This window comes from Geospiza fortis, unplaced genomic scaffold, assembly GCF_000277835.1.
Source record: "Geospiza fortis unplaced genomic scaffold, GeoFor_1.0 scaffold1628, whole genome shotgun sequence".
NCBI lineage: Eukaryota > Metazoa > Chordata > Aves > Passeriformes > Thraupidae > Geospiza > Geospiza fortis.
Window position 1 is genome coordinate 318,270 of NW_005054558.1, and position 26,615 is coordinate 344,884.

Sequence of the window (26,615 nt, forward strand, 5' to 3'; positions counted from 1 at the left end):
TCAGTGTGCTCATTTGGAAGGATTGCTAACAGTACAGAAATCTGTTGGAAGTTTTCTCTGGCAGATCCTACCTCCTAAGACAGCTTTAAGTGAGAACCTCTGGTGCTCTTAAGTCTGCTTTTCTGGGACTGTCCTTCCATGCTTGATATTAGTTGGTGAATATTTGTTTTCATGTCATACTTTAAATTTGCTATGTTCTGATATAATCTAAAAAGATGTCAGATCTTCCTGGACTAACTTGCACTGTCAGAGTTTTATTTCTACCTCTTAATAAACCAAAGATACTTTAAATTAAGAAAAAAGAAATGGTGCACCCTTTTTCAGAAAATATGACTCCATGCTCAGTTGCAGGTGGAGTATTTTTCCAGCATTTCTCTTCCAGGATGCTCTTCACTTAAATCTAGGTGAAGGCTAGGGGACTGAAAGTTATCATTCCTCAGTGTTATTACAGCTGTATTTTTTCAGACAGTCACCAGTAGTGGGCCACATCAACCAAAAGAATTATTTCAGATAGAAAGCTGAAAAAAAATCTCATTTTACAGCCCTGTGAGAAGGGCATCTAATGGCAACAAGTTCAGGGGTGCAAGTAGCACCTTTCTGAGACAGCCTGTGGAGAATCTCATGAGATCAGCAAAGAGGGTGACTGAAGAGTGCACGTGCCAGCATAATTTTTATAATAAACTGAAACATTACATTACTGGCTGGGTGTGTGTTGACACAGGCAGGTGGCCAGAACAATCACAAACCCAGGCTGAAATGTGAAGATTTAATTTTTTTCATTGCCTCACTGACTGGAGGACCCTGAAGCAGCACCTGGGCAGCAGAGACACAGGAGGGGCAGCACAGGCACTGCCAGGCTCAGCCCTTCTGATGGGCAGTGGGGCTGCTGTTTGCACCCATTTACCACATATTGTACCACCCTGCTGTGCTCTTCATGTGCTTTGTATGATTTCTGAGCTTCAATCTCTCTCTCAGGACAGCAGTCTCAGGCTTATCCATGAGAGTGCCTCCAAGTCTCTGTGAACAACTATGTTATGTCAACAAAGATATTCTACTTCTCAAAACAGAGAATAAACAGCAGAAAACATAATATATGAGATTTCCCATACTGTTAATCTCCAGGCCTAGGCAATCCCAGCTGCAAGGTCACTTGAGTGAATCTACCATCCTCCTCACCATTCTTCCACTTTTAATCTTTTCTTTCCAACAGCAGTTTAGGATAATGCATATCATACTGTATTTATCAACAATTTATGACAATAACTTGACACCCATGTCATGTTATGATTTGAGAAATTTGAGAAATTTTTAGGAGTTTTGAGAAATAACATAGTATGTTTAAGATTTTGGGTATTCCTCTAAAACATATAATGTAAATTTTGATTTCATGTTAAATTCCTTTATCTAATATATTAAACTGCTGCTCTCAAGGTTCAGTTGTTTAAGTTGTTTAAGTTAGTATCCTAGGGAGTTAACTATTTTTCACTTTGACTCATAAATTCACATCCATTATGTCTCCTCCTGTTACTGAGTCTTTGCTGGTTTATCTCATTAGCTTGGTTACCAGGAGATGATCTCACATTTCTCCCATTGCCCCCATCACCTCTTAAATATTTTTGCTGTTATGAGTTTGTCAGAACCTTAATATTTGCTATCTTTCCTTTTTTTCTTTCCTTTTTTTTTTGGTCTGAAATTCTTTCAAGCAAAAAATCCCATAAATTTCTTGTACTATCAATTAAAAGAGTTGTTGCTGATGTCCTTGAAAGCTTTTGAAGTAGGTTCTTCCTCAAACTTCAGTCATAAAATTCTTCTTTTGCCACTCTCCTCAGACTATGCATCTCTTTTGTTTTTCCATTTTTTTGTTATTTTTTTCTTATAAGTGATTCTCTTTGATACTACTTAAACCTTCAAAAGAAGTCCTGTGTTTTCTTAGCCCTTGGTGTTGTTTCAGCAGGTCTCTTAGATTTTCTCTCTGCACCTTATTCTCCTGTATGGCTTTCTTTGCTGACTTTCAATACTCTGTTACTCATCTTCAGTCACAGGTATCTAAGTTTCAGTCCTGGTTCCATATCCAATCCACTTTGCTCCTTTGCCATTTTGTCTGTTTATGACAGTTTTTATCTTGGAGTGTCCTTGGCTTTCTCTTATCTTCTGAAACCTCTTTTCCTTTTTAAGACAATAATTCCTATTTTCCCTTTGCTTTTGGGACTTTTCTGTGTAAGTCTGACATGACAGTATCTTTTCTTTCACTAGTTCTGGTATTCTGGGAAACTCCAGGAGCTGAACTTGACGATCCATGACTGCGCCTTCTGGCTCAGCTTTTTCTGTAATTCCTTGAAAGTTCATTTTCTCACTGAGCTTGCTGTTTTCAGTTCATAGCAAAAACTGGCTGTTCTGTAGGAGCTCTGACACCTTTCTGAGCTTCTCATTCCCCAGCTGTTTATGGTTCAAGGTGTCAGTACATAAAAACTGAGGACACATCATGGCTTTGCAAGAAGTGGTTTCATTATGCAAGGAACAGCTTTTCTAGTGGGGAAAGATGTCAAATTGTCTGTTGCAAAGAACTTGGATTTTTGAAATGCTGTATGGTATTGAAAGCCTCAACACAACATCACAAAGGGAATGCAGTAGTAGTAATTGCACAAAATTAGCAACAACTCCACTTAACTAAAGCTAATAACTGCAAGCCAGTAGAGATACAACAACCCTTTTTTGAATTAACATGCTAGAAATCTCACTACTGGGATGAAAAATGTGGATGAAAAGTAACAATGGTCAGCTTTATACAAACCATCTGTTCTTGTTGAGGCACTGTGAGTGGTGATTTCACTTCCCATTTTCAGTTCAGTTTTTTTAACCTTTTGAAGAAAGTGCTTTTTGAAGTACATTGTTAGTTTCTGAGCTTTTACTCTTCTCATTTGAGCTAGTTTTTTAGGTTTGGCTGGACTGTGTTCTCTTCTGCTTTTGTAGTATTGTCTCAACTGCATCTGATTTACCTGTCATGAGCTTTTACCTTCTATCTATTAAAATTAAATGAATGTGCAGAATAGAGCCATGTATAGTTGTAACCTTTTTAATTAGTCTATGCGTTGGGTGGTTACTACACAGTTTTCTGGAGATCAAGATTGCTTCATTAATTAGAATTTATGTTCTTAATTAAAATGTTGTCTTACACTACTGGTCCACATTTAGTTCATTAGAAATCATTTTGAGGTGCAATAATTTTTTTAAAGGTTTGGAATAATTTCTAAGTGTCACCTTGCACAGATTTTTAATAGTTTACTCTTTCAAATCAGGAGTTTTGTTGTCTCAGGTCAGAAACAAATTGTACTCAAACTTAAATAGTCAGAACTGGTTCTGTGATGCATATTGCACATAAAGCATTCACTTCATCTGTAATTGTTCTCTATGTACAAAAATTGACTTGAACTTTGCAGTACTCAGAAGTGTCATCTTGTTTTTCTGTGCTATCTTAAACTAAAAAAGAAACAGAGTAGTTAATTTAAATCTATTATATTAAATTGTCAGCAGTGAATTTGACAGGTATTAATTTCATCCGTAAAAATGATGGATTAAATTTCTTTATTATCAGTTTTCCAGCTGTTATTTGGCTGCAGAAGCCATGTGAAGATAAAAGTTTAATAAGCTTAGTTACTGGAGCTGTTGACAATGCTTTTATAGCCATGTCTTGAGATAAGATTTAATAAAACATTATTTTCTTCAGAGGTCTTTCTGGGACTTAGTACCTTGAGAATTAAGCTTGTCCCAGTATTTTTTTCCTTGGTGAAATAGTGTTTATAGCATGCTTTGGACAAATAAGTCTGAGAATTTTCAGAGTTTATTAACATGTATTCTTCATCTAGATTGGGGTTGTTTTCTAGATTTTCGTTTTAGTGCTTAAAGGGTATTTCAGCCTGAGTTTTTGTGTCTCTGTATCTGCACAGATTGTTTCTCTTTCATCATCTGGTGTAGCTTATTTGCATATATATATATATGTATATATTGCTTCTACATTTATATGTGTGCACATGTATGAATAAAAATAGACAAATACAGAAGGTAAAGTGACCTGACAGGATAACTAAATTATGACTGATTTTAAATGTTATTTCTCTGTCAGCTGATTAAATGAAGAATTGAGGTTTTGGATCATTTTCTTTTGCAGTTTTTGCACAATTAGGGCCCATTTCTACGTGAGGTTTCTTTAACAAAATCACAAAGTAATTCAGTGATGGTGCACTATTTTTATGTTCTGCCTCTTCATCATTTATTTATGCTCTTCATTTCCACAATAACTGCCTTTTCAACTTTAAGGATATTATAGTTAATATAATCTTCTACCTGTTTAAATGAAATTTTGTTTCTTACTTTAATTGAAAATAGTATATTGATGTGCTGTGCACTTCAAAAAGTGCTTTATACCAGATGTTTCATGTTATTGTCAAATGATATGTATGTATTATTTTTCTCTATATTTTCTGGCCAAATACATTTGACTTTCAACATATACCTTGTCAGCTGCCTTTATGAACCACTGAGGAAATTGCTGGAAATGGATGCCATAACATGTTATGTGTATAAAACCCCATAATTCTTCAATTAGGGAGCCTTCTAAATGTTTATGTGCAATGTTTCTATGCAGTATGCTAATTTTTGCACGTACATTTGTATTTATATAATAGTTTGTCTGTATATGTGTACTCAGGTGTTCACAATGAATTTATGTAGACCAGAAACACCAATTTAATATTTTCTTGTTAATTATGAGTACATGAGGTGTTCAGTTTATGTCTGCAGTCCTGCACAGCTACACAGTGTTGTTGGTATTGGTAATTACAGCTATCTGAGGTAGCAAGGTCTACTGTTTAGAATTATTCTTCTTCTGATATTATGAATTTGCATTGAATCATTAAAACAAAAAAAAAGTCAAATTTAATTCCAGATGAGCAACTTCTCATAGCCTAAAATTTTATTTAAATTAAGTAACTGATAGTTGCATTCTGAGCCAGTTGGCCTCTTGTGGGTGACCTAAGTGTTGAGTTGCAGATTTACTGCATGCAAGTGTGCCAAAAGCAAGTTTGACCAAACTTGCAGCCATATATGATGAGTTTTAGTAGCTCTGTGTTAAAAGCTGTTTTTCAGATATGACATTGCAGAACATTAGCAGTCTAGAAGATTGTGGGAAGTTAAATCTGTGCATTTCTGTCAGCTGCACGTTATATTTCAGTGAGAATTCAATGGCAAGGTTAAATACTCCAAAAGATACATTGAGCATTGTCAGTGGTTCAAAGCTTTTGAAAATTCCTGCCCTGTAGCTCTGAAAGAAATAGATCTGTATGCTTAATTTATCATCATAATATCAACTATATAAATAAAATATCTGATTTTTTGTCATAACATCTGTAAATTATCACCAAGGCAGCTACTGTCCACCAAGACCTTATGCCTGTCACAGTCTTTTAACAGGTGTAACCTGAGAATCCAATGGTAATGTCTTTGATGGGTTTCAATTAGAAATACACAGAAACATAGGTTGCTGTAGAAAATAAAGCATTTTGAGGAATCCATGAGGATGGTAAATAAATTTTCACTAAGTTGCATCAGGAAATTTGCTTTATACTTCTAATCACTTTCGAGACTATGAAGTTTCTCATTTATGTAATTCTGTGGAGTTGAGAGTTTTCTTTGTGGCTACTGAAAAGGTGATTCCAGAATATATTACATTTGGATAATTGCATGCCTTTTAATCATGAGGTATTTATGATACTCTTATTTAGGCTACGATATTTTGATACGGTATGCTAGGTATGTAGCATGTGGGTTTAGGAGCAAGATTCAATTTGTTCAAGCACAGTTTATTACCATTAACAATAAATGCATCATTTAAGTTCTTCATAACTTAGTAAGTTTCATGTGAAAAACACTGCTTGTCATTGAAAGCAGTTCTTTATTTTTCTGATGATATAGAAAACCTGTTGGTTAGGAGCAAAAATCTGGATAAAGGTCTGTCTTTAAATCAGTGCTGATAAAAAATAAATTAGAAATCATGACTTTTAGTCATGTTCTTTTAGTTGTTTAGGAGGTTTATGTTACCAAAACCAGAAGATAGAGGTGGCAACTGGCAACATGGCAACTTTCTTAATCTTTTTTTGCTTAAGTAAAAGTAACGGGAATAGATATAAAGATTTCTCGAGTATCTTCTATGTTCCCTTCCTTCAGTAAAGCTGAATAGAATCTGCTTATGACTACTGACTCCTGGGTCATTTTTGCATATTATGAATGTTAGACATGTGAGTATAGGTTTGAAAACATAAGAGACATGGTGAACATGACAACTCTTAATCTAGAGTGATATTCGTTGAAAATATAGTTTATTATACAACAGAAACATATTTTGTTATACAAAGTCAAAATAGTTAGTGTCAAAACAGGACAAAGTGAAATGCTTGAAACAAATTATTGCATGATCTTGTTTTTCTAAAAAAAGATACAGTGAAAAGCTGCTTATAATTTTGAATAATAATTGTCATTCAAGTCCATTGGCATCTGCAAAAATGCAATTGTTAACTGCCTAATGACATATATTTGCATAGTAATAGACTAGCTATTCTTGCTTAATTTTCTATACAAGAATAGTTATTGCTATTTCTATTTCTATCCTGTCAATTAAAATTCAGAATAATTTCTACTACCTGTAGAAGTCAGTAAAGTATTGTTTGTTTGTCTTATTTTTAATTCACCCTCTGCTTTAATTTTCACTCTATTCATTTTTCCTCTGCAGTTTGTGATATATTTGGCTAACGCTACAAATGGAAGATAGCACAGATCCTATTATAGTGTTCTGAAACAGGTTTTCTTTAGTGGAAAATGTATATAACTGTTGTTTAAAGGCAAAGTTGTCAAGTTTCATGTGGGCAAGTAATTTTCACTTGAATCATCCTCCCATAAGTACTGCTGTGTGAACACTGGCTGTTCTCCAATGTAAAAGTTTGATGTCATGGGAGTTTCCTATTTTAATGCTAGAGGCTTAGTGTCACTTAAAGTCCATAACTGTTTTATCCATAACCTTGAAATACATCCATATATCCATAGCCTGGAAATGACAGCAAACCCCTGTATCTTTCAGTTCTATGTAGCGGCAGAGGACACAATGTTATGTTTTACACGGGCATAGCTGAGTGCCTCTCTGCAATGCCTGTGTATTGCTACATGCAGCATATGGAACAAAAGGGAGAAATTAGGGATTTGCATCCCTAATTGCTGAGCTAAGATGTTATTGAGATCAGAGATGTGATGTTGTGCCTCACATGACTGAGTGCTGCAATGGATGGAAACAGAATCTTGAGCAAGGTCAAGGTTAGGGCAGCAAGAAGCTTGTGTGTGAGAGCACAGCAGGGATACCTGGAGCTCTGCCTAGGGATGGATGATGAGCCAGCTGGGAGTTTAGGAGGAGGATTAGCCAATAGATAGACATAAGCAATGTTGATTTTGCTACAGACACTGCTCAGGAATAAAGTAAATGAGGCCTTCTTCAGACAACTAGAAGAAGCCTCATGTTTGTAGTCCCTGGTCTTCTAGGGAGACTTTACCACTGCAATGTCTGCTGGAGAGACAGCACAGCAGAGCAAAAGCAATCCAGTAAGTTTCTGGAGTGTGTTGATGACAATTTCCCAACACAGATGATTGAGGAGCTGGTGAAGGTTGATGCTGTGCTGTACCTTGTATTTACAAAAAGGGGAAGACAGGTTGGGGATCTGAATGCTGGGAAATGTTTTGGCTGCAGTGACAGTGAGATGGTGGAGTTCTAGATTTTAATGATGGGAACAAGGCAAAAAGCTGCACTGTCCTGGGCTGCATGAGAACACTTTGTCCTTTTCAGAAATCTTGAAAGAATCCTATGACAGGTGGTCTGGAACAGCTAGGGGATTTTCAGGTATCAGATCTTCCAAGCTCAAGAACAGTCCATCCTGATGTGCAGAAAATCAAGCAAATGGCCCAAGGCAAGTGTGGATGAGAAAGAAACTCCTGGCAAACATGATAAGGAAGCAGACAGGAGGGTAAAGCAGAGACAGAAGACCTAGGAGTAATATAAAACCACTGTCCAACCATGCAGAAATAGGATTAGGAAAGCCAAACTCTGTTTGAAAGTGAATCTGGCAAGGTGTGTGAAGGGCAGCAAGAGGGGCTTCCACAAGTACAGCAGCAGCAGGAAGGCAGCTAAGGAAAATGATGGCTCTTTATTGAATGGGGCAGCAAACCTTGTGAAATGAAATATCTGTAACACCGAGCTATTCAATGTCCTCTTTGCCTTGGTCTTGCTAGTGAGATTTGCCTAGGAATCCCAGAGTCCCTGGGGCAAATGGGAAAGATCATACTGATCCTTAGTCATACCCTTACTGTAAGAGAAATAAAAATTAAGAATAAGAAATATGATAGTATCTCAAAATTTGTGTAATAGAGCATTTTTTATGGATAGATGTAAAACACACAAGGCAAAATGAAAGGGCCAATAGGAAGAAAATAAAGAACTTCCACTGTAATGTCCCTACCAGAACCCTTTACATAATTTCATGAATGGCATGAAGATGAGCTGGGGGAGGTTTAGGTTGGACATTAGAAAAATATTTTTCACCCAGAGAGTGCTTGGGCACTGGAACAGGCTCCCCAGGGAAGTGGTCACAGCACCAGCCTGACAGAATTCAAAAAGAATTTGGACAGTGCTCTTGGGCACATGGTGGGATTCTTGGGGTTTTCCCGTGCCAAGCCAGGAGAAGGACTTTGATAATCCTTGTAGTTCTGTTCCAACTCAAAAAATTCTGTGATTCATAAACAATAAAAAAATTAGATGGGACTGTGCAATAAAGCATTCACTAGGGTAGTCACATTTTAAGTAAATATACATTAAAAAATTTCCACATTAAAAAAAAATACAGAAATTGAAATTATAGGGCACATGTCTAAACAGTACTATTATTGCAGATAAATAAATAAGTGCACAATGCAATAGTAAAAATATCTGCACAGTTGAGTAATTACCCCTTAAAACCTAGTATATCAAAATAGAAAGGTAGTTAGATAAATAGTGATGATAAATAGATTTTTATGAGATTATATAGACTGTTTTGAAAAATCCTAGGTTTTGTTTTAACAGGGATGATCAGAAGTAATTTATTTGAGTGAATAAATCAAAATTTAGAGAGTGATTAATGGCAACCTATCAAGACTTCAAAATATATCACCTTGCATTTTTGATTAGCTGATGAAACATATATTTCGTTGTTATTAATTAATATTTTCTGTTAAAATATTGTGTGGTATTGTGCAGCTTTGTTCTACAGCACAGTTTCCTAAATATTTCTCTTTAATTTTATTTGACTTCTCAACTTTGAATGAAAATTCATATATTCCAATCCACATTATTTAATGTTATGTGATGAGTAAATGCAGTCTGCCTTTAAATTGTGATTTTTTTGTAGACAAGGATATAAAAAATGTCTCATTAACACTAGTTTGTAGGCAGCATAGTAATCCTTCAGTTTTCTGTAGTAAAAGATCTTAGTACACATGCAAATTATATCAATATTTCTTTTAAATACAAGATGTACTAACATTAATTAAAATAATTAGAAAGTAAATTCAAATTCTCTTGTTGCCTTAGTAAGTGACAGCCTGTTCAGCTTTTTCCATTCCCATGGTGTTGTTTAATGTGCAGAAAGACTTTAATATGCAAAATACCAAAATCTGCTAAAGCAAAAATAAGATTTCTAAGTTAGACTTTTTAAGCTTTAGTATAGGTCAACTTATGAAATTTCTTATTTATTGCTGTTTTTTTAGTTATTAGTTCTGGATAGTACTTCATGAGTTACTGGACTTGGTGAAAGGAATTGGAAATCACATTTATACACTGCTATGCTATCAGTTAGATCTGGTAATCTAAGATATCCTGATTTAGCATCATTTTTGATCAAGAGCCATTAGTGAGCTCTGTGTGTTGTTTTCATGTATATTTTGGATGTAATATACTTTCATTCTGTAAATGTTGGGCATTGCAGTTTTGAACTGTGTCTTGGCAGTTAGGGAGAAATCACAGCATGAGAGAAAAGAGTTTTATTAATCTTTAGAATTAGGCTACATGTTAGAGTTTTACTTAGTCTGTAAGGTGGTTCCATTTAATGATGTGGAGGGAAATGTTTTTAACATAAATAGGTGTCATTAGCAGTCCTTGGGGAAAAGCATTGAAACTTTTTTAGGAATTGAGTTTTGTAAAATACTTGGAGAAGTTTTCATGCTGACCTCAAGGCAGAAGATGTTTGGACAGATTAATCTGTTGATCAATATCCCTAACTGTTCATTTTCAGTAGAAGTAATACCCAGATCAAGAACCACATAAAAGAACGTTATAAGATTTAGCTGTGTGAAGCCGAACAGTGTCTTGAGGCTAAGATATAGATACTTGTTTCTTTACCACATAATTAATATCAACATTGAATTAAATAAATTCATTCTTTAGTCTTAGTTTCTTTGAAAGGTATGAGGCAAAGTGGCTGACAAAACCTAGGCCTTCTCTCATCGAGCAGAGGTGTTCAGTAAGAGAATTGCTGAACTCAAGCATTCAGGTGACCAGCACTTTTAATAGGAAGATGGAAAGATAACTGAAAGAGTCAGCATGTTTCCCCAGAAAAATGATGCAACATTTTAAGGCTATCATAGAGAATGTCAGTTTGAGATATGTATTTTCCAGCAGGAAAAGTTAATCCAAGCATCTATGCTGTCCAAGGCAAAAGAAATGTATTTCAAGGTATTTCAAGTACCTGATTATACATTTTTAGTAATAATAGCACACTTCTCTGTGCTTTGGTGATGCACTAACATCTTTCATAAAGATTAAAACCTGGAATATGCAACTCTTTGGGGAATGCAAGCAGTTCCTGCTGTGAATTTTAAACAAAGTCTTCAGTAAAAGGTTTGATTTGTTTTATACTTTGCAAAAATTCTGAGGAGGTAACCTAGCTAGAGACATTTGCTTTCCCCTTCCTTGTATATTTTTTATTATTTAAAAGCTTTGGTTTCAGGAGAGCAGCAGCAGATGCTTTCAGCACCAGGGCTATATACACCAGAGCTGGCTTTGAACTGCAAAGTACAGATCTAATTACACAGCTTGTAACTGTGGAACCACTTCTCTCTATTCTAAATTACTTTTCCTAACTTATTTGCATAATGTAATGCACAGAGATTTTGCCACTGAAATATAATATTCTCTGACACAGTTAGGACAGGCTAAATTAACCCTCCTAAGACTATATTGCTGTCTTACAGTATATTTGAATGTTTACTGACTTCATTGGGGAAAAAAACATCCAACAAGGTGTTATATGTCAATTTTTAGCTAGGGCTGGTTCTTTAAAAACATGTTGTGATGTACAGAGATTACAAGATGTAACGATATACAGAGATTGTTGTCTGTCTGAAAAGTTCTGGTTTTTTAGTCAACAATTTTGCAATCACTTGAAATTTTTTCAAGTGTTGATATGTGATCATTTAACACATAAAAGCCAATGAATCCAGCTCTGAATTATTAAATCAGTGGCAGATAAATATCAAAGAAAAGTGCTGCACATCTGAAAATTAAGTGTCTATAAGAACTGTAGAAAGGCTTCTGGGTAGAGGACAGTTGCACAATGATTGTTTCTTAGTTATTGTCTGCATACTAAGGTCTTACTGAATGAATGATTGCAATGGTGTCAGAGACTGTCATACATGTAGGCAGAAGCTTTAGAAATCAGAACTGAAGTTTTGTTCCAAGCCTCTGCTAACTAAAAGCAGAAACGTGTGTGGGGTTTTTTTTGTTTATACTTGCTGAATTTACTGAAATTTATTGAGTATAATAGGCAGAAGAGAAAGGGAACTCAATGTGGTCCCAATCCATCTGTCCCATTCCAGTTCTTGAAGCGTCTCTACTGAGTGCCTCTGACTATCAAAGTTTCTAAAGCCCACAGGGTTGTTTCTAGACATACATTATGGCAGGCAGTAATCAGAAAGAAAGAAAGAAAGAATATTTTAGTTGTTCTTAGGTAAAAGACTCCAACTCTTTTTTGAGATCTCTTGACATTCTCAACAGCATGAAAAAAAAAAGTAAAAAATATTTCTCTCAAACAGTTTGTGTTCATGGCTTTTGAACATTGCATTAGTGGTCCTGCTGTTAACCATGGTAATATTCTTTTAACTGTGAGCATTGCAGAGTAGTTCTCTTCTGTTTGATTGGTTGTTCTTTTCTCACATAGCCAAGTTGTAGCATCAGAATGTTTATCAGCCCAGTATTTGTTTCCAGATCATTTAGGATGTGTCAAATAACACAACTCTCTACATCAATGTTAATCTTAGTACTGTGTGAACATGAAGTATTTATGGCCAACAATTTTTCTCTATTTTTAAGGACTTAAGAATTTTTTAAAAATACAATCTCCTCAAAAGCTCTTTGAAAATATTAAATAACAATGTAGGCAGGATCATCCTTTAATTGCCTTTGAATGGCGTTAGTTTTCATCAGTATGTCATGTATTAACTAGTTTTTGTCATTCCCATAGGCAATATTTTGTAATTAAAGAGTTTTCATTATTTGATTAAACCTTTTTTATTATTTCTCATTGGCCCTGTTTCTTTCTGTCTAAAGGTCATGGTGTTTGTTCATGCTAGAAATGCTACAGTACGAACTGCTATGGCTCTTCGAGAAAAAGCAAAAAACAATGGTCATATTTGTCACTTCTTGTCACCCCAAGGGTCAGAATATGGACAAGCTGAAAAACAGGTAAGTGAATAATTTACGCTGGTAGTCTTTTCAGTCTTGGAATTGATATTTTTTACAAGACAGTCCAGCATGGGAATAGATGCAGCATTTCTGAGCTTCTGGGAAAATTTTGCTTTGAAAAGTCATATGAGGTTGCTGAATGGAATAGGGGAGCAGGAGTAATAGTAAAGGAAGAGCAAAGTCTTGTTATTTCCAGTTTGTTAAGATAAAGCTGATAACTGTGTTGTTCACCTTGCACTACTTGACAGTAACTATCATGTTTGCAGCTAAGGAAGTCTCTAAACCACCAGTTTCAAGGAATATGCTATTATATCTGCTGAAATAATATTTCCATAACAATTCTTAATTCTGTGCTGTGTGTGGCATTTATATTTGGTGATATCCACTGAAGGCCAAAGACTAGATTTAGCAGTGTCTTTTTAAGATCCCATGAAAAATAAGGTTCTTTCTCTTTCCACAATTAATTTCTCCCCATGAACATAGAGAAGATACTTACTGCAGAAGTTTTAATACATATGGGAGATGCTTTCTTGCACTGGCAAATATATCTATAAACTCTTCAGTATTTTTTACCTGTGAATTACAATCTTCTGAGGGTTTTAGGTTCTTGTATCTGTTGTTAGCTATAATAAATATGTTACTTTATTATATACCTGTGAAGAAAATGTGAAAAGATTCATTCAGTCTTAGTAATTATGAATGGAGCATAGATTTCTGAAACGTGGAGAAATCAGGATAAATTATATTCTTTTTGGCAAGATGCTTCTGAGAGCTATAATAAATATTTTAAAAGTATGCTCTTATAAGTTGATATCATTATATTTCATAACATAGCATATTTTAAAGCCCCTCTTTTTCTAGTAGATGCTAGTATCTGCTGTATTATAAAAATAACATCAAACTTGAACTTGAAGACCCCATGTTTCTACTATAGCACTAATCGATGCTGAGCCTTTTCTCATTAGATTTCTTGGAAAAAAACTTAAACTCTTCATTTATTAAAAATGTCAGTTTTTTATTGGTAATAGAAGAAAAAAACTAAGCTATTGAAAATACTAGTGCTTATTTAGATAGTCAAAGTTATTGCCAAAGAAATCAAGAAAATTTTTATGCTTATTTCAGCAGTGCATATTTTTTGAGATATTTGTCAAAGAAGTATTCATCCAACTCACTGTGTATGTCAGTGAAAACAGCTCCTGTAAAGATACTTTTCATTAGTTTTACTTTTCATTAATTAATTGAATTAGATTAAATAATTAGAAAGCATATTCCTGTGTCAGTGGAAACCACAAAACTGTCACAGAGGAAAGTTCTAAACCTGTTTGGAATATGTGTGATATGAATGTGGTTTGATGTGCTGTAATGCTTGTTACTTGTGGAAATAGCAGTAGATTTCATCTCTGAGGCAGTGCACCAAATGCACCAAACTGGAAAGCACAGACAGGGAAGTGGAGGAGAGGGAGTTGTGTTCTCTGTTAGGTTGATCTTTGACTGTGCAGAGCCCCACAGTGAAACTGGACATGTGCAGCTCCTGTCTGCTTCTAGGTGGGAGCAGGAAGGAAGGGACAGGGAGGTTCTGGCTGAGATCTGTTGTGGACTATCTGTCCAGGCAGATGTAGTGGTTGTGACTTACTCTAGTGGATGCTAGCAGAATTCTTCCCACTTCGTTTTCAACCATTATCTGGGATAGTGGCATTATTCAAGCCACCCATGAGGTTCATAAGCTATGCTTAGGGACTGCTTTTGAGTCCAACCAGGCCCCTACTTTGCTGCTCAAGAATTGGTGACAGCCATTTCCATGAATGGCAAATTTCATTGTAGTGATTGAGTTCAGTATTCAGAGGAAGGTTGTGATGGTAAACAGTGAGACTTAGGACTTTGGGAGAGCAGTCTTTGGCTTATTTAGAGAATTACACACTAGAATCTTCTGGGAAGCTGCCATGAATCAGACAAATCTCTCTGCTTTTGGACTGAAGAAATGGCTTGAATAGAGAGGCTGAAAACATCACTGAAAACAGTGATGACTTGGCATCATGATTCAGGAAGTGAGGAAGAAACTGGGAAAGAGAGAGGTAAATGAAAGTAAGTATTTAAATTGTAAGCTTTACATGCTATTTATAAAAAATGCAAGTAAAATATTGTCACTATATAGGTTTATGTGAAATGTACTTGTTATTCTAAGCAAACTCCCAAGATAATTTGAATTCTTGTGTGGGAATACTACTCTTTTAATATGAAAATGTAAGCATCATCCCTTTTTCAGGAAAAGCTGTAGACAAGATCAGTACTAATGGTACACACTTCCAAGTGTTCTTACAGAGAAATTTGAGGCATGAAAATACAATGTGCAAAATCATGGAATTTTTCCCAACAGAATTTTAAAAATTCTTATAAATCAGTACCTAGGAAGAGTGTGGAAGATGAGGCAAAATGCACTTACAAACCAGGCTGGTGATGATTGTCTGGGAAAGCAAGAGCAAGTGTGACTGTCAATAACAGACCAAATTTATTACCAGATAAGAAGGAAAAGGTGTGAAGACCAGAGTGTCCTGGTTCCAGCCAGGATTGGGTTAATCTTTTTGGTAGCCAAGAGGGGACCTGGAGGTTATTCTGTACCAACTCACGTAATTGCTGGGGTCTGGGGGCAGAAGGAAGGGGGTGTCCTCTGGGCAGGAGGGGCTCCTTTTGGTCATGTAGGTGCAGCAGAGTAGTCTGGTAACAGCAGTTCCAGCAGACACACGTGAATTGTTCCCCTCTTTCTTGTGCCCTGTGTCATTAGTGTTGTTGCTGTTACTGTTTGTTTTCTTCCCTTCTGCTGTTTCCAGCAAATTGTTCTTATCTCAACCCATGATCTTCACCTTTTTGCCTCCATCCTCCTTTCCAGCACAAGGGGAGGCTGTGGGAGGGGGAGAAGCAAGCAAGCAGTGCATGGTTTCGAGACTCTCAGTGGGGAGCAGTAAATTGGGAAGTATCATCCCTAAACTACAACATATAGCAATGAATGAGAGGGAATTGTGTTCTCAAGCAAGGATCACATAACCTTCTTGTGTCTGTCTTGAGTCTTGCAATGGCTATGAAGAGACAGAAGAACTTTAAATTCTTCCAGTGATAAGTATATGTCATATGCACATATTACATGAGTGTAAATTTGGATTATCTTACTTCTTGTGCATGTGAGTGTGATCTAGATATTGGGGAAAAATACTATTATTTTATTACTGATGTTAGTATTTTACACAAATTAGATACTGCCGTGTACTTAAGATTTCCTTCACTGTCACATATAAATAAATCAGTAATGGGAATACTAAAAATAGAGTGAAGGCCTAGTCATACTGAAATCAGTAGCAAAACATCCCCAGTAACTTTTCCCAACATACTTCCATTGATCAATGGATCTCTTTCAGGATCCATTCAACAAACAAAGCTATATTCATTTCATTTACAATAAAAATTAATTACTTTGTTGATTCTGGCTCTGTTACCTAATAACTATTGTCTACAAAAGCAGCTTTCAAGATATTGAGGGAATTTGTGGTTTTATGTTCTCTGTTCATCAGAAACTTGCTGTTTAAACTAATACAAATGTACTGTATTGAAATAATTATGTCACAGCATGTATCTTTGAGGCATATTTTTATTTATATACAGTTAGCACAATAAAGATACTAATCAAATAAGATATATAGTCTGCCAAAGCAGCAACTGTGCATAAACAGCCATCAATAATCATAAAATGAGTAATATGCCAGCAACACTTCTCTGAGCAATTAAGACTCTTACATATGAAGACTTATGAGTACACCAAAGATTTCAGTGATTAGAGCATGTGGTGGGTTGTTATTAAAACTATTACTGTTCCATTTAAATTTTCTTTTTCTTTCTTAGCAGTAAATATTTCCAACAGAAGTACCTATATTAAGAGCAGTAATGTGTGTGCATCTTACCAAAGGGTTTTACTGTCATGTATTTTGTCATAGGAACTTTCAGTGCCAGTATTTTTAAAGATTTCAAAGTGTAACAGATAAAGAAAGACACAAGGCACAGTGAAGTCAAGTTGGGTATAAAGAAGTTAGTTATTTTCCTTAACTTTCTACTTTCTTTCCAATAACCCATCCTGGAATTAGACACCAGAGCCTGGAATAGCAGTGCCTGAATCAAGTACAATGTTGCATTCAGGTATCCTGAAAGTGCAGTTTTCTCCTTCAATGGTAATTCTAATGCTGGAGAGGTTTACTGGCTAAGGTACAAACTTCAGTACCACATTGGTGTACACACAAAGCCTACATTTATAGGCTTAAGTGACTGTCATCAGGAATTGTATCTGTACAGTTTTCTACCATTACAACTGTTAGGAAAAAAAAAAAAAGAAAATGTTATTGCAGACAATTGTGGTTCTAAACAGAACAAGTCAGAGCTGTAGAAATACTGCAGGGACACACTAATGGATTCATAGTTTTTGTGTACAAGAAGGACCAGCTGTTGTGAAATGTTTATAATGTGATGTAGGGAATTCAGCAAGGCACAAAATTCTGTTTGAGCTCCAGTAACAATTTCTAAAATGCTTATAGCCTTGACATGTGTAATTCTTGATGTCTGAATTGGCCTGCCTAGTGCTCTAGACCCAGGATCTTATGCTAGCTCATTCATTGACTTAATCTCTTTTCCCTGAGAAAGTTTTTATTAATTTAAATAGCAAATTATTGTTGTTAAAGGTAGATCAAGCTACTCAGAAAGTCTTTCAGTGGCAAAGTTAGAGGGGCCAAGAGATTATACTGGGAAGAGCATTCACACTCCTCTTCCTTAGGCATTTGCTGTTCAAAGCAGCTATTGCTCTAGACAGACTGTGTGTCTGACCTGGTACAGCATTTCTTAACCTTACACCATAAATCAGATACATTTTATGCAATAAGTTGAGTATTAACATGATAAAACACGATTTTTAAGAGCTTTTCTAGGTTCTTTTTAAAATCTGTACTCCAAACATGACCTGGTTTCTTTGTTCCTGAAACCTCCAAGGTCATCTGTAGGTGGGCCAAGGGGTGGTGTGGAACTGATCTGTCCTTGCGAGCACTTACCATTCCTTCAGAGTGTTTCTATTTCCAAACTGTACCTTTAATCAGCATGTTCATATTTTAAATTTTTGATCACTGGTACAAATATTAAATATCCATAGGTCAAATTGGATCTCCGAAGACATTGACATTCTGTCATGTGAAAGTTCCTATATACAATTAATTTCTTCAGTCATCATTGCCTGCTTTTAATCTCTTTAATAAATGAAATTAATTTTATATAGTATTTAATTCCCAATGCTGCATCATATAAATGGAATGTCTGACAGAAGTTTAACTGTATTATATCACTGCTGTGTGATGCAAAGTGATTAATCTAAGCTTCATAATGATAATATCATGTTTGTCTGACAAGAGCTATCTTGTATAAATGGATGTTTATTGGCACTGTTCCCAAATTTAGCAGACTACAGGCCATTCAGTCTTGCCATTTCATTTGACATGAAATTTAGCAATACCTGGCAGAGAATAATCTTGATAATGTAATAAAGTCCTTATTTTGTATTCTGTATGTAGTTTTTGCTGTAATGGATAAATAACATACTTAGAATCATCTGAAATCCAGTATATGACTTACAAGAATAAGGAATACTCAAACCATTCTAGTCTAGACACAGCAAATGGAAGTAAAGGCTACTTCACAGGATGAACTGAAAAAATAGAATAGTTAAAAGCATTGTATTCTTTACTGGCCTTAAAAATCCAAAAGCAATTACATATCCTCTTAATTATCTGTCAAACAATTTTAAACTATTAGAAATTAATTTTTAGAGAGTATTCATCAAATATTTAATGTGTAATCATTTGCCTGACATTTAATTATTTCAGAGCAATCCTAATTTTATTTTTGTTTTACTAATAACATATCTAATATTTGATATACCATTAAAAAAACTATAAAAATAAAATGAGGATATATATTCAAATAGGCTATAATAAATGTCAAACATATTGAAGTTTCCTATTTGTTTTATAATTACTATATTTTTTTATTTGTGAAAAATATTTGCTAATTGTCTCTCAGAGAAGGAAGTGAAGCACTCTGTATTTCTTTCATGGGATATTTTATTCAGTAGTTCTGCTTGAAGGTCAGAGACAAAATTCACAATAAGATGTGATCCTAAAAATTCAGGTGTTAAAGAAAAATGTGTTCTGTATACAGCAATTCCACTGTTTTAATGAATCCTGAGCTGTGGAATTTAGCATTGTTATTCAGATGGACACTTCAGTTTTGGGGAGGCCTTTTTACAGAGGGATATATTGTGAGCAATAGAAAAATATTGCCTTCAGTTTTTTTAGCAGTATTCCTAGATATTAAAGTTAAGTGTTAGCTGTTGTAAAATGAAATAAAAAGTTGACAGAAACAATAAATTTCTTTTTGCTTTTGCTTTTCCTGACCTTTAAAAAGGAAAACCGCTTGAAGTTTGATGTATATTTTTGTTATTATAATAATTACATTTTTATGTGTCATTCTAGAAATTGTATTTGCACAGCTTTAAGTTTGTAGTTCTATTTTCAGCTTGATGCTCTGTGTAGCCCTGTGTATTGTTTACAGCCTGATGGAATTTTCTAGTGTTTTTATTATGAATCAGAAGGTATAAACGATATGGTATAGACTGAATTCTGTTATCAGCTGTACTTCTGAAAACCAGTCTCTTATCCAAGGATTTCAGACTTCTTGTCTCTCAGACTCTGATAGTACAACACTGATGTAACAAGTAACAGTCTTCTGCTATGCTGTGAAAAAATAAAATGGACTTTCCCCCCACCACTAATCTATGGGCTTGATTGTATATTCTGTTTTATCTATCGTGAGTGTCAGCTTGATATGCAACAATGCTTAGTTTCATCCTGTTTATTACTGGAAAGCTACCTCATGAATATTTGTTCTACTTCCAGAAGCTGCACTGCATTAGTAATGGATCTCCTACAAGGAAAATGGGTTAGCAAACCTTTTTCTAGAATGATCTCTGAGGTTGCAAATACAGCTGACAGGGGTGCTGATGTTTTTCTTCAAGGAACTACTGAAAGAGGTTTTATGCTTTTGTACAGAGCTTCTCAGCTTTTTCAGAGTTATTCAGGTTAAAATCAGTAATGGATTTAACCACTGTAAATACAAGACTTAAGGCCTTTTCTTACTAATCCTCCATGGAAATGCTCTGATAAACTCTGGGATAATGTGTTGCCTATAGCACCCCCTTTCATTGTTGACAAAATTCCTATTAAATACTAAATGTGCTTAGTAAGATAATTTGAAACTGTTGTCATATTTATAACATGATTAAACGTCTCTCCTTAAATGAAGTCTACTGCAGTCTTCTGCAAGGTAGTGCAGTTTTTGCATTCAGTAAATTCAGACCTTAAGGAAAATAAATTTGTTTAAATGTTTTATTAGTGCTTCAAAATATAGAAACTGAAATTCAAAGTTATACTGTTTAACAGAATGTCTTTAATAGGTAATTCTCATTAAGTCTAAGACTTCTTTTAAAATATACTGAAACTTCTTTCTCTGTGGGATATGGGAAGAATATTAGGCTGATAGAGGTTCCTTGATGTTAGGCTATGACATTGCTTGCTGTAGTGAGTAGTTCCAACAAGTTATTTGGTTGATGCTGCAGTTACAGGGATTTGCACAGCAGCAAACAGTCAGTAGCAGCATATGTGTATTTTTTAAAATCAGCATAAATGTTAATATTACTGTAAAACTAACTGATTTAAATAAGTGAATGTATTAAAGATGTAGTACCTTTTCCTATTTTCCTATGCATTCTTCGCTATTTCTTATTTTTTGCATAAGCAATTGTGATCTCTTTGTCTTTCCTGAAATTTTAACTTCATTCTGGGCACTGAGAGAGAAAAGCCACACAACATTCCTTTTTCCCTTGACTGTGAAAATTTCCTTCAGTTAGCTATTAGGATGCTTTAACATGTAATCCAGATCAAAAAGTTTGCTATGTCTTTTCCCAGTAGTTATTATTCAACAGCTTCCCTGGATAAGAGGATTTCAACTTGAAATCTCATTCATTGTATCAAGTATATTTGGATATTGAATAGCTGTGCTAATCATAAAGAAACAAATTATCAACTTCTGAGACATTTGGGAGGGAAAAGCAAAACCAAAACCAGTATGATTGTTTTAATTTTCACAAGTTTGGGAACCAGGACTGCATTCTTTGTACTTCAGTAGCACAGCCTACTACCCACTTTTCATTTTTGCCAGCACTTGTTTTCACCATGTGTAATTAGGTCAGGTGTATATTAAAAATATGTGAAGTATCTTGAATGGATAAAGCTCCATTTTCTTCATTTTGTTCTGTCATTTAAGGCTAAAAGGCAGGCAATGCCTGGTTAGAGGTGAGCACTCCAGCAAGAAAAAATTATAAATAGTCAAGTCAGCATAAGTGCTCTCTGCCCTAGCCCCTTTTCAGCCCAAAGAGCTGGGTTGCTTCAGCCAGTTTTCAGCTGCTTTCAATCCCTGGACCCCTAGGTCTTGCTTGCTTTTCCAAAATGTGCCAGTTAGTTCTAGTTTGCAGTGTGTAACCTTATGCAATATGCTCACAGTAAGACTGTAGACAATTTTCAGGCACCTTTTCTGTGTAAGAGGCACCAAACCATACTGACAAATGATTCTGATCACATGCAGTTTTAGTACCTTTGTATGGAAATCATATGCTGACTAAAAAATAGTGTTTAAAGAGATCCTATCTACTTAGCAATCCATTAATCCATTTGTCAGGAAATAGTGTAGCTACAGTAATTATTAGCATTGAGGAGTAATTGAAAAGTTAATAACAATTGGAAGGGTTTCTGCATTGCACGCTGACAGTCAATGCTGCTTGTTGATCAGTTGTACTTTGTATTTCATGGTGATTATATTGTTCTTCCACAGGCTTGATGCTGGTCAGTGATTGACATTCTTTTAGAAAACATGTTTGATTTCTTATACAGTAAATAATGAAAGTAAATTTTGCAAGGTCTGGTGAACTGTATTTTGTTTTATATTTTTTTCCTAGCAGTCACACTTGACTTTAAAAAGTTCATCACAAAGTACTATTCTTCAGGGTTGTAAATGAAGTATGCAGTGTCTTGGTTTTTTTTAAGTGGTTGGAGATTGCTTTAAAGATTCAGGCCATCAGAGAACACCCTTTGTAGTTGTCTTTACTGAAATAAAATTCAGAACAAAACCTGTAGTTCACAGCTATCCTGTAGAATAAATATATGTGCTTTCTTCTAGAATTGCTTGATGTTTTTCCTTCAGAGTATCACTGTTAACTGACTGTGTCCCCTTTGCTCCCTGAAGATTCATGTAATTTTCTTTATATTGTAAAACAATCAAGGTATAGAATATCTTTGAATTGTTTTTTTTTTTTTAATTTAAGGGTCTGACCCATTATAATTGAAAAATACATTTTCATAAGCACCTAAAACGACAGAAAACAGCACTGCAATATTGGAAACTGTCTCACACTGTCTCTTTAAAAATATTATTAGAATCAGTGCAAGTAAATAAATTCACCAAGGTACATTTAGATGCTTGATTCATGTTTTCATTTAAAAACCATGATTTTATTAACAAGTGGAAAAAATACTGAATTTCAGTTCTTATTCTTGATTTCATTTATTTTCAAATATAGGTTTCATTATGGTTTGATGGAATTGTTTAGGTATGTATGCTGACTATTTCAGTTGTCATTCACTTTCTACTTCCAACTCCTCCAAATACCATCATGTAGGCAAATTTCACTGGGCTTTATAACTATTCCTTTAGTTTATTTGCACAAGGTATAGAGTTGTTCAGAACTGGACAGAAGTGTTTTTGCATTGAAGCTGGCATGACATCTAATTAAGATGAACTGGGAAATAAAGAGTAGAATGGGCACACACTTTTAAGACTTTTAAGTGAAAGAGTAATTAGAGGGAAACATAAAGAGGGAGTGATTTCAATTGGATCCACATTCCAGTAATTCCACATACTGGGAGTCAGAGGTGCTTTGGAGAAAACAAAATAAGTTAAAAAGTAATTAATCATACTTCTGGAAAGCTGTGGAGATTTATTTTTAGAGAACTGCCAAATATTTATTGCCATATATTTCTTTCTGTAGTCAAAGTTTGATTACATGTATAGTCAGTCTCTGGTTTTTAGCATATCTGTTAAATTTTTATGGAAGCCTTGGTATCTGCAAGATTAGTTGTATCTTCTTTTATCTTCGTTGTTTTGAATTCATCTTAAGATCCTTTGTGCTGGAATTTCAAAAGTCAGACAAGAATCAGAAGAATCTCTGCTTGCTGGGAATCATTGTCTTGTAGGAAAGCATTTTGTTGTAAAAAGCCACAAACTTCTATTCTTTAGAATGTACAGATACCGCTGCATGTCACCTTTATCAAAGTCCAGTTAGAATTTTGCCTAAATTTTGAACCACTCAATTATTTCAGGAACTTTTTATTGCTGCATCAAAACCAACAGAAACTGATTATAGAGTGTTTCCCAAAAAACATAAAAATCTGAAAACCAGTATTTTTTTCCCACAACTGAGATTTTTTGAATGAACATCATATAAATATGCATTTGGATAAATCTTTCTAAATGTACCATGTTGTAATTTTTGGCTTATTTGAGTAAAAAACTAGAACTGGAAATTATGTATTATGCTAATGGGAACTAGAGTAACAGCATCATGTTTTTGACAAGTGTGGAGTATACACAAGCTGGGCATGAACTATAATGAAAACCAGTAGTTGACAAAATTAAGCTGTGTATTTTGAAATGAAAATAAAATTGCTAAAAATATTGAAGGCGGATTTGGAAGTATAGAGTTTGTGAGAAAATGCGGGAAGAGTGCAGATAGGCAGGCGTCAGTATTAGAGGACTTGTGAATTTCAGTGCTGAACTATGAATTTTTAAACAAATTAATGTTCCCCATTCCACCTATCAGAGCTTCATCTCTGGACAATACAGTGCAAGTAGATAAAGAATTAATTTTAGCCAGCAAAGCTAAAAAAATGAAATTTTTTAAAATTTTTAGAACTTGAGAAACATTAGAATATTGAAACATGTTTGAAGCATTACTGAAAATAGTTATTTGTATGTAAGTTTTGCTGTATTGTGGTGGTTTGCCACCTCTGGAAGAAAACTATGGAAGGGATTTCAAAATTATTTGTACAGCTCATCTGGTGAGTCTTTTCAGTGACAGAAGGCAGAAATTGTGAAAATATGAGTCACTGAAATGGTTGTCAACATAGGCCAGCCAGAAAATTCCTTAAATATGGGGAGGCTTTGATGAAGCTTAGAAAGGGGTTCTAAAAAAAAAATAGCAAATTATCCGTGTTATCCAGTAGATACAACAGGACTAAAAACAAAATAAAGTTTTCAGAGCTAAAACTAAGGGGAAAAAAATATATACTTTTCCCTAACAATCAAAAAATATCTTCAGACAAGAAAAAAAAATACTTGTTGCCTGTGGAAAGATGTTATGTGTACATCTGCAGATTGCCTGAACTCTGCAAGACCTGAAATAATCCACCCTGCAAAGCAGCAAAATACTTGTGACCAGGAGAGCTTGCAGTGTCTTGGTTCTTTGAGAGTTGATGTTTGCTGATTGCTGCTCAGTTTTCACTTATAGTGGGGTTTTTTTCCAAATAAGGAAATGTAAGATCTTATCTCTTTGAATAAAGATCTTGACCAGCATTTTTAAGAAGCCTCCTTGATCTCTGCTAACTACTCTGAGGATCTGTCCTTTTCTGTTGGCTTTGTGGTATGATCTATGAGTGCTAACACTATGAGATGAAACTTGAATCTGCTGTCATTATTGCTGGGTTTAAGGTTATGACCTCTTGTTAGTAATTAATGCACTAGGGATTCCTCTCTGTCTTTTTTTCTTTTTCTAAGACAAAAACTGTGACTTGCATATTTGGAAGTTCTAAAATATTGAGAACTGTTGACAAAATGCTAAAAACCTAGTACTGGAGGGCAAACCCTGAGGTTCTTGAATTTGGAGTATCAAAAGCATTGCAAAAGCCTTTCAAAACTCTTTGCAATAAAAATAATAAAAGCTGGATAATCAAAGGCCATTGCATCAAGGATGAAAAATGCTGCACATTGTCTTTCATGTGAGGGTACCTCTGGCTTTGATACACATGAATTTTGTAATCAAATGTAGAATTCTAGGGCAAAGTCTTTGATTCTAGTGATCACTATTTCCAAGTATTGTGTTCTGTATGTTTATCAAGGACAACATTCAGAAATCTGAAGTGTTTGAAACTGTTAATATTGTATTTCCCTGCTTTCATTTAAACTGTGGTATTGCTGAATAATGGAGCAGAGCCCTAGCTGGTTTACAGTTGAAGGATCTCATTGGAAAACATACTAAAACTAATGGAAAATAGACTGTTGGCTTTGGAGTAAGCCCTGAGGACACAACTTAATACAGCACAAAATAGTGTTTCATAGTGAAAACGCAGCACAGTGTTTAACTTTTTGCAGGTGTGGATGTTCTGCAAGCTTGTGGAACTGAAAGCAGTAAGAAAATGCAAATTTGTCCCAGTGATTCAAGGATTTAAAACACTTATATAGATACACCATTATATAGATACACCAGTATTGCTTATAATTCTTTTAATGATCCCTTACACTCAGAGATTATTTTCTGGGCTTTTGTTCGATTGTTATAGCTTAGTTAAAAAGTGTTTTTACTGCCTTATAACATTGAAAACATACCCAGTTTCTTCCCCATTGGCCTGTAGTTACAAAACAGCTGTAATGGTTATTTTCAGGTATTCCCTTAGATTTTGTTCCTCTGAAGGGGCAAATTCCTTGAAGTAACTACGAAGATCTCTTGTCTGAGGAAAATATCCATGATTGTCCTAAGAGACTCCTGTACTTTTCAGAGTGCAGTACAGGTTTACAATTCTTTGATTCAGCATCACATAGTTACTGAGTATTGTCAGATTTACTGAGTTGGCAGTCATAGCCCTATTTATTAATTTTTCCTACCTGTTCCAGTTTCTTTAAATTTCAGATTTTCACACTTGTGAGGAAAACAGATACTGAATGAAAGCAGATATTTTCAAAACAAAAATAATTAAAGGGTGAAAGATAGCCAGAAATACCCAAAGCTATTAATAAGCCTGTAAAAGGAAAAATAAAGTGATATTTAACAACCTAAATAATATAGCTAGAGCATTTCAGAAAAAAACCCAAGCTCTATAAGATGCTGTCCATGCACAAATTTAGGTTCTAGGTAGAAGCTTCATAGTTTCTGTCATGAGATAGAACTAGTATTAGTAAGTAATTGAGAGCTAATTTAATCAAAAGAAGTATATAAGGTTATTTCAGTTATGTATATATGAATTCCAACTATAACAAAGGCTTTGGTTTGGGGAGAAATAAGAGACTACAGGAAAATTATGCTGTTATGGATTCAGCGTAGAAACCTCCTAGCTGGAATTTAAAATATTTTCAAAGTATTTTCCTACTGTGGAAATAAATGTGTCCTAGAATAAGGGAGGTGAAACATATCAGTTACGATTTTAAGAAAACAAAGCAAATGGAGATTTTTATTTCATTTTTCGAGTCAGTTTTCAATCCTGAGTATTGAGAGCCACCTTGTGGCAGTACCTCTTAATGCGCATAAACGACGCTGACTTTGTGGTCGGCAAAGGCCCCTGCTCCTTGTTTCACTTCTCTGAGCGTTTTGATGACTGAGAATTAAAATGCGTTCGACTTCCAGGCATCTGCC

At 34.9% G+C, this 26,615-nt stretch overlaps 1 protein-coding gene across 1 annotated transcript in view; it reads left to right on the forward strand.

Moving 5' to 3' along the window:
• ASCC3 (activating signal cointegrator 1 complex subunit 3) overlaps window positions 1-26,615 on the forward strand; it is a 236,942-nt gene that overhangs the window by 97,106 nt on the left and 113,221 nt on the right. Inside the window, 1 exon segment of the mRNA XM_031064101.1 lies at window positions 12,671-12,805. Coding sequence (XP_030919961.1) covers window positions 12,671-12,805 — 135 coding nt within the window.